This window comes from Scyliorhinus torazame, chromosome 24, assembly GCF_047496885.1.
Source record: "Scyliorhinus torazame isolate Kashiwa2021f chromosome 24, sScyTor2.1, whole genome shotgun sequence".
Classification (NCBI taxonomy): Eukaryota; Metazoa; Chordata; class Chondrichthyes; order Carcharhiniformes; family Scyliorhinidae; genus Scyliorhinus; species Scyliorhinus torazame.
In genome coordinates this window covers 44253598-44262671 of record NC_092730.1, presented here as the reverse complement: position 1 = coordinate 44262671, position 9074 = coordinate 44253598, and the positions used below count along the sequence as shown (strand labels likewise).

The 9074-nt window shown below is 45.1% G+C and overlaps 1 protein-coding gene and 1 non-coding gene across 2 annotated transcripts in view; both read left to right on the top strand.

The window, feature by feature from the left end:
- Positions 1 to 2223, top strand: part of LOC140400030 (histone H2B-like) — a 75258-nt gene extending 73035 nt beyond the window's left edge. Inside the window, exon 3 of the mRNA XM_072489517.1 lies at positions 63 to 2223. Coding sequence (XP_072345618.1) covers positions 135 to 521 — 387 coding nt within the window. The 5' untranslated portion in view covers positions 63 to 134 and the 3' untranslated portion in view covers positions 522 to 2223. The remainder of the gene's footprint in view (positions 1 to 62) is intronic.
- Positions 2224 to 4575: 2352 nt separating this feature from the next.
- Positions 4576 to 4647, top strand: trnag-ucc (transfer RNA glycine (anticodon UCC)). Its single transcript has one exon. It is a non-coding gene; the product is annotated as a tRNA-Gly (tRNA).
- Positions 4648 to 9074: the final 4427 nt, after the last annotated feature.

The following is a 9074-nucleotide window of genomic DNA, read 5'->3' as shown; positions in this document are numbered from 1 at the left end:
ACTGGCTGTCCTCGTTTTCACAATGTCCAATCACAATCATTCCTTTCCCCATTCCGCATTAGCATAGATGTGAGGCTCTGTCTATTTAATCAGCGCTCGGAAGGGGTTTGCTTTATTTCTGGGTGATATTGACGATGGCTGACGAGAAGAAACCAACATCGAAACCAGCTTCCAAGAAGGGAGCCAAGAAAGTCATTAAGAAACCGGCAGTAAAGGGCGGCAAGAAGCGGCGACGGTCGAGGAAGGAGAGTTACTCCATCTACATCTACAAAGTGATGAAGCAGGTTCACCCCGACACCGGCATCTCATCCAAGGCCATGAGCATCATGAACTCGTTCGTCAGCGATATTTTCGAGCGCATCGCGGGTGAGGCTTCCCGCCTGGCCCATTACAACAAGCGCAGCACCATCAGCTCCCGGGAGATCCAGACCGCCGTGCGCCTGCTGCTGCCCGGGGAACTGGCCAAGCACGCCGTGTCGGAAGGGACAAAGGCGGTGACCAAGTACACCAGCTCCAAGTAAAACTCCACAAGGACTGAAAACCACCCCAAACACAACGGCTCTTTTAAGAGCCACCCACAATCTCTGTGAAAAAGCTGCACCATCTTTTCCCGCATTGACTTGATGAGAAATCTCTTTGTGGAGGATCGAGATTTGTCCCGTTCCAGAATGTTGTGAATGTGGCTTCATACCCGCCCGTAACAGACAGTTTCACACAGAAGAGAATCAAACAGAATTGAGAGCGGATTTTAAACCCAGTCTGGCATTTGTGACGGACAATGAGGAGAAATACAATTTCAGGAGGGAATTATTTAAGTTTAATAACCATATTCAGATTTTACAACTAGTGAGTTAAATTAATCAAATTGTTTTTTTATGTTTCCTCTGGGGTGATCTGGGCGCCGCTACATGAATCCTGTTTTCCCAGTGAGCTGAGATTTGCTGCGTTTTAAATTGATGAACGGGGTGTTATTACCGCCGGTTACAGATAAGAGATTGACAAATTCAAACTGTTCCTAATATAGCGCCTGGAAACTGGGACTGCAAAATATAATAAACCGATCACAAAGTGAGATTCAAATCGTTTCCTGAACATTCCACTGCAGTGAAATTGGCGGGATTTTGGAATTTGAAAACATCAGCCAATCAAATCCTACTATGTCGTCTCCCTTGGCCCTGTGATTGGTTAGTTATTGAATTGACAAGTGTTAACCAATCAAAGCTGGAGACTTGCTGTTGATACTGAAAGCGGTTTCAATGATTATTAATTGGGATTAAACTGATGAAATCTGTAACTTCTTCCGGACTGTACTTGAGATTTAAAATATAATTTGTTTCCACAGACAAATACCAGAATATTCTGAAGATGAATAAATGTGGTGTTTCCTCCACACAAGTTACAGGGAAGAGTGTCGCCAGCTCCTTCCCACACACAGTCCATACATTGTCACTGACAGAGGAAAGAGACAGAGACAGGTCATCAGTTCCACAGTCTCAGGCAGCAGAAATAGTTCCAGAGACATATTTTCAACCCATCAATCTAACAGAGCAGGAGAGACAGACGCTGTGTCCATGTCACCCTAACGGGGCCCCATAAATCCCAGTCCAAATTCTCACCCACTCTCATCATTACTGTATCAGATCCACAATAGCACAGCCTTAGTGAAATAATAAATATAAGAGAAAACTGACACGTGATTGCCGGTTAAAAGTTACACAATTAACCTTAATAATGTACTCTGAGATTCGAGTTAAATACCAGTCACATCGCGCAATAGGGGGTTTAGAAGTGGCTGCACAAATCCCCAGAGTGTGTCCTCACAAATACATTAGCTGCAAACCCAAATATCTGCTACATTCTCAGATTGAGATATGTTGAAAGCGACAAAGATACAAACTCTGATTCTCGTTTAAAACTCACCCAATTTATGAAAATAAAAGATACAATCTGATTTCGATGCCTATGAACTGAGCTGTAACTTGCAAACTATTACAAAATCCTCACTCACTCTGTTCCAGATGGAAGACACTGTAGCGATTCCAGACTGTGGTCCATTTTACATTCATGTCAAAATTCTGACTCCGAATCAGACTGAGTGTCAGAGATCAAATCAATGTGTACAACCTGAGTTAAACTTTCAGAGCAATCCAGTATCAGATTGAAGGTTACATTATTTTTCACTATTGTGTTCTGATATTAAATGCTCACGTTGTTTGCTTAAAACCTCCCACATCAGTTGTCTCTTTCTGTGCTGGAAATTTACGTGGAATGAATGCAAATTTATAAACAGTCCCAGAGATTGAAGGTCACATCCTCAATCCCATCCTCACAGTGAGTCACGAAGCCTGACAGATACAGGATTATTCTCAAACACATGTTCAGAGTAAGTTACAGCAGCCATACCTCCAAGACCTGATCTGTAATAGTTTCAGACTCACAGAATAACACAGTGTCCCCTCGTGACATACCCTTCTACTGAGTTGAACAGGTGCGCCCTATCCGCCCTGTCTATACCCATTATAAACTTGTACTCTTCGATCAGGTCACCCCTCCGTCTTCTCTGTTCCAGCAAAAAAAATCAAGCCTATCCAACCTCTCTTCATACCTTAAATGTTCCATCCCAAGCAACATCCTGCTAAATCACCTCTGCACCCCATCCAATGCAGTCACATATTTCCAAAATGTGGTGACCAGAATTGCACACTGTACTCCAGCTGTGACCTCCCCAACATTCTATACAACTCCAACGTGACCTCTCTGTTTCTGTAATCTGTGCCCGGATTGATAAAGTATTTCATATGCCTTTCCAGCACCCTATTAACCTGCCCACCTGCCTTCAGAGATCTCTGGACAAACACTCCAAGGTCCCTTTGTTCCTCAGGACTTCCCAGTGTCAGGCCATTCACATTAATCCTATAATAATAATATAATATTCTTTATTGTCACAAATAGGCTTATATTAACACTGCAATGAAGTTACTGTGAAACCCCCCTACCAAGTGGATCACATCTCATTTTACAGCTTTAAATTCCATCAGCCACTTTTCTGCCCATTTGACCATCCCGTCTGTATCTTCCTGTAACTCAAGACACTCAACCGAACTGTGAGCTTGAAACTCAGTGAAAGGATTTCACCCTCCTCTCGGAATCTGATCACCACCTCAATCCCAACATTCAGCTTGGGTGGGCAGACAAGACGACTTCCTTCCCGCAGCCCCCCAGCACAGACTGGATAATATCCCAAACTCGTATCCTGCTATTGTCACATTGCTCCACCACCTTGTTCTATTCACAAAACGCCAGGAATCTCAACCCAAATCCTCAGACCATTGATTCTCTCTTAAACCAACATCTTGTCCCTGATTAAGTCCATCCTGGGAAGCGGGGCTCCGTATTCCGAGTTCCTCTGCATACACCCGGGTGCTGTTGATGGACCAAAAGAGGCTTCAAACCTGAAAGAAAGCCTCTCTCACAGCCCTGTGAGCATGTCTCCATTAGACGGTGCAGTCAATACCTGCAGAGTAGATAACAATGGAGAGAAGTGTGCGCAATTTCAGCGTCACAATTCTGTGGAAATAGAGTATTCGAAATGAAACATTATTGGAAATACTGAACAGATCCTCTGGGATCAGGACTCAACAGGGGAACAGGCGCTTGAACAGATTAAGCTACAGAGCGTGAGGATGTTCAGCTAATCGCAAGGAAATGCTGGAAATACTGTACGGATCTGTAGTATCTGTGAAAAGAGAAATAGTTAACATTTCACATGCTGACCTTTCATTGGAACGACCTGTTTCTCTCTCCACAGAAGCTGCCGGATCAGCTGAATATTTGCAGCATTTTCTGTTTTTGTCTCGAGTTTGCAGCATCCGCAGTATTTTGCTGTTGGGCCAAAGGACAATGAGTTGCCTTTCCTGCTGTGAGGGTTATTGCAGGTCTCTCTGGCTGTGATTATCGCTGATTCGGCCAAACATTTACAATCTATCATTAATTGACCGTGAGAATGGGCGGTGAGGGGATTCTGGAACCGCTGCAAGTCCACATGGTGTATGTACACACACAGTGCTGTTAGGGAGGGGTTCCAGGTTTGGATGGTGCCTCGCGGAGTAAAGGTCAATGTCAGTTGTGGGATTCGAGCCCTGACCTCCAGAGGAGACTGCGACCTGCGCTCAGCCATCCTGACGTATTCGAAAGGTTAGGTGCGATTGGGCCGAAGTCGGGTGGTCTTTCCGTGGGTCAGTACCGACTCGATGGGCCGTATGGCCTCCTTCCGCACTGGAGCCATTCTACGATAGGGTGAAAACGGCAGCATCAGGACACAAGGACAAGTTACGGTCTCAGGCCAGAGCAAGTGTCCAAAGTAATGATACACACAACATTAGAAATCAATGAGATAAATACATTTATTGTGGACTGGTGCCATCTCCTGGCAGAACGGGAGCCGTGCGACACGGACACTCTCATTCAGGAGCATTTGAAATTGGAGCGAAATAACTTACGCGAAGTATGAAAGTGTTCCAAAACAGTTTAACAAGCTAATCTAAAGTACCAATTGGAATCTGATTCTTTCAGTGAGCGATGGTGGTATAGTGGTGAGCATAGCTGCCTTCCAAGCAGTTGACCCGGGTTCGATTCCCGGCCATCGCAATAAAAAGCTGGTTGTATATTTTTGCGCCACTTCGTGAGTTTCAAACCGAGAAAGAGAAACAGTTCCGAACTCAGAATTTGGGCGCAATTGGGGAGTGAAATAAGTAACTTTCTCATCATTTTTTAATGTGGTTTCATTATGGACAGTGTTCCACTATTCACCCACAAGCCGTCAAACAACAGCTAAAAGCCGCAGCTTTTTCACTTCATCATCATGAAGTGGACCAAACAGAGACACAACAGACACGTTACAGACCAGGATGGGATTTGAAGCCACGTGTACAGAGCACAATGGATTATTGTGCATCGCCTTAACCACGTGGTACAGCTGCTTTACTTCATGGCCCTTTCGTATCCCTCAATCTGACTTCTTTGAGTTTGTTTCGCACAGTTGCTGATGTACAGAACACAGTCACAGTGTAAATAAATAAAAATAATCTCTGAGTTAATTTGCGCTTGTGGCGCAACGGGAGCGCGCCTGACTCCAGATCAGAAGGTTGCGTTGGAATCATGTCCGGCGCGCGGAGTTTTTCTGCAGCTGGTTCCAGGAATTTCTGTCTGTAGAAATGTTCTCGAAATGACTCCATTCCACGATGCAAATAATATATTTCATATTTACCCGGTTGAGCAAATTTGTCAAATAGCAGGAAATTCATCTCGTCCTGTTGAAGCAGAATGACAGTGAGTTCAGTAAGAAATGTTTACAAACAACAGCAATTTCTTTCTGCTCAATGTACACAGTTATAGTGATCTGTATTAAACAGCAGGAGCGGGAACCGCAGTCCGCAGTCTTCACCTTCACGGTGAGTCTGAATTTCAGTTTGGGGGTTTCAGAGAGAGCGGATGTTATTGTGGAAACTGAAGTCACTTTTCCTGTGAATGGAGCCGGTTAAAGAGCCCTGGCCGGCCTGAGAGTCCCCGAGCCTCCATGAATCTTCACAGCTCACAGAGTGAAGGGCTTTTCCACTTTGAAAATGACCATGTCCGGCAGCTGGAGCTTTCCCTTGTATTTTCTGGGATCTGGGAAACAGCGGATCATCAAAAAACATAAATGAAACACATATAATCGCAGTATTTATTTACGTGGGCTGAACATCAGTGCGCATGGCCTAATGGATAAGGAGTCTGACTTTGGGGAATCTAGTGATGATATCAGAAGATTGCAGGTTCGAGGTCCTGTCGCGGTCGTTTTATACAGAAATCCGGTATAACTTGCTGACAATCCAGTTTTCCTTCCTCAGCTCAGTTCATTCAATTCTCTCTCATCTCAGTATTTCGTTTACCCCCTAATTAATCCACAATATCTGTTTGATTTGGATAAAGAAATGATTATGTATCAAGCGGTTCAATACAATTCTGTGGAGGGAATTCTAATGTCCTCAGGAAGATGGTTAGAGTCATAGAGTCATAGATGTTGACAGCATGGAAACAGGCCCTTCGGCCCAGCTTGACCATGCCGCCCGGTTTCTATCACTAAGCTAGTCCCACTTGCCCGCATTTCGCCCATATCCCTTTCTACCCACCCTGCCCATGTAACTGTCCAACTGGTTTTCAAAAGATAAAATCGTGCCCGCTTCCTCCCCACTGCCACTGCCTCACGAAGCCCGTTCCAGATGCCCATCACCCTCTGTGTGAGGAAATTTCCCTTCTGGTCTCTTTTGTATCTCTCCATTCTCACCTTAAACCTATGCCCTCTCCTTCTAGACTTCTCTACCTTTGGGAAAAGATGCCGACTACCTTAGCTATGCTCTTCATTATTGTATAGACATCTGTAAGTTCACCCCCAAGACTCATACGGTCCAGGGGGGAAAGTCCCAGCCTAACTAGCCTCTCCTTATAAATCACCATCAAGTCCTGGGAACACCCTCGTAAATCTCTTCTGCACTCTTTCTAGTTTAACAATATGCTTCCTATAATAGGGTGAGCACAACTGAACACAGCATACCGTGTGTGGTCTTACCAATGCATTGTGCAACTTGGTAGCACGGTAGCATTGTGGATAGCACAATTGCTTCACAGCTCCAGGGTCCCAGGTTCGATTCCAGCTTGGGTCACTGTCTGTGCGGAGTCTGCACATCCTCCCCGTGTGTGTGTGGGTTTTCTCCGTGTGCTCCGGTTTCCTCCCACAGTCCAAAGATGTGCAGGTTAGGTGGATTGGCCATGGTAAATTGCCCTTAGTGTCCAAAATTGCACTTAGTGTTGGGTGGGGTTACTGGGTTATGGGGTAAGGGAGGATGGGTTGACCTTGGGTCGGGTGCTCTTTCCAAGTGCCGGTGCAGACTCGGTGGGCCGAATGGCCTCCTTCTGCACTGTAAATTATATGGTCTATAAACTCCAGCAAGACGTTCCAACTCCTGTATTCAATATTCTGTCCAATAAAACCGAGCATACTGAATGGCTTCTTCACCATCCTGTCCACTTGCAACTCCAGCTTCAAGGAGCTGTGAACCTGTACTCCTAAATCTCTTTGTTCTGTAACTCTCCCCAACTCCCTACCATTAACTGAGTAGGCCCTGCCCTGATTTGATCGACCCAAATGCATAACATCGCACTTATCCAAATTAAACTCTATTTGCCATTCATCGGCCCACTGGCCCAAGATGTTTAATAATGAGCTGAATCAACTGTTTTTTTGTTCAGAGGGATGTGAGATTATGTTACTGGATTGGGAATCCAGAGGCCAGAACGAATCTTTGGAACACGGAATAAATCCCACCATTCAAATTCACTGATATAATAGATTTTCAGGGGCGGGGGGCGGGGCTTGACAGAATAGATGCTGAGAAGCTGGTTCACCATGTGGGAGAGTCTTGGACCAGAAGGAATAATCTCAGAATAAGTGGCCGCCCATTTCAAACAGAAATGATGAGTAGTTTCTTCTCTCGGAGTACAGTGTATCTGGAGAAATGTTTGTATGAACCGAATAGGGGCTGTAAAGGGTGGGTCAGTTAATATGTTGATATTATGATTTTGAACATCTCGATCATATCTCCTCTCAGCCTTATCCTCTCCAAGGAGAACGTTCCCACTATCTCCAATCTAGCCTCATAAATGGAATCAATCCTGTAAACCTCTTCTGCACGGTGCCCAATACGTCCACAGCCTTCCAATATTGTGGCTCCCAGAGCTGTGCAAAATATTCCATCTGATGTCTAACTGGCGCCTTGTACAGATTCAGCATAACCTCCTTCCTCTTGTTCTCTTTTCCATTCGTTATAAAGCCCAGAATAAGATATGCTTTATTGCCTGCTCTCTCCACCCGTCCACCTTCAATGATCTATCCACATATACACCCAGCTCTGTCTGCTCCTTCACCCCATAAATAGTTGAGGGGCAGCACGGTAACATAGTGGTGAGCACTATGGCTTCACAGCGCCGTGTCTCAGGTTCGATTCCCGCTTGGATCACTGTCTGTGTTCTCCGTGGGTTTCGTCCGGGTGCTCCGGTTTCCTCCCACACTCTAAAGATGTGCAGGTTAGGTGGATTGGCCAGGCTAAATTGCCCTTAGGTTAGATGGGGTTGCTGGGATACGGGGAAATGGTGGAGGTGTTGGCTTCATGGGGGTGCTCTTTGAAGAGCCGGTGCAGATTCCATGGTCCGAATGGCCACCTTCTGCACTGTAAATTCTATGATTCTATACTTCCCTACCAAAATGCATCATCTCACACGTCTCCAGACTGAAAATCATCTTTTGTCGTTTGAAGTTCTAGACTGTCCGCGTCTCACTTTCCAAAATTTCCAAGATTGTACCATCCCCAAACTTTGAAACTGTTCCCTGTACACCATGATCTAGCACATTGTTATATATCAGGGACAGCAAATGTTCCAGTAGGATCCCATGTGGAACACTACAAACCTTCTTCCAGTCCGAAAAGTCTCTATTGACCATTATATTCTGTTTCTGATTATTCAACCACATTTATATCCATATTGCTACTGTCCCTTTTATTCCAGGAGCTACATATTCCGCTAATTCTGTGCAGTTTTGGTTTCCTTATTTAGGGAAAGATGTAAATATGTTGGAGATGGTTCAGAGAAGGTTTCCTCGATTGGTGCCAGGAATGAGCCTTTCGTCAGTGGTAGGGAAATTACTGGAGAGAATCCTTCGAGACAGAATCTACTCCCATTTGGAAGCAAATGGACGTATTAGTGAGAGGCAGCATGGTTTTGTGTCTCACTAACTTGATAGAGTTTTTCGAAGAGGTCACAAAGATGATTGATGCAGGTAGGGCAGCGGATGTTGTCTATATGGACTTCAGTAAGGCTTTTGACCAGGTCCCTCATGGTAGACTGGTACAAAAGGTGAAGTCACACGTGATCAGGGGTGAGCTGGCAAGGTGGATACAGAACTGGCTAGATCATAGAAGGCAGAGAGTAGCAATGGAAGGGTGCTTTTCTAATTGGAGGGCTGGGACTAGAGGTGTTCT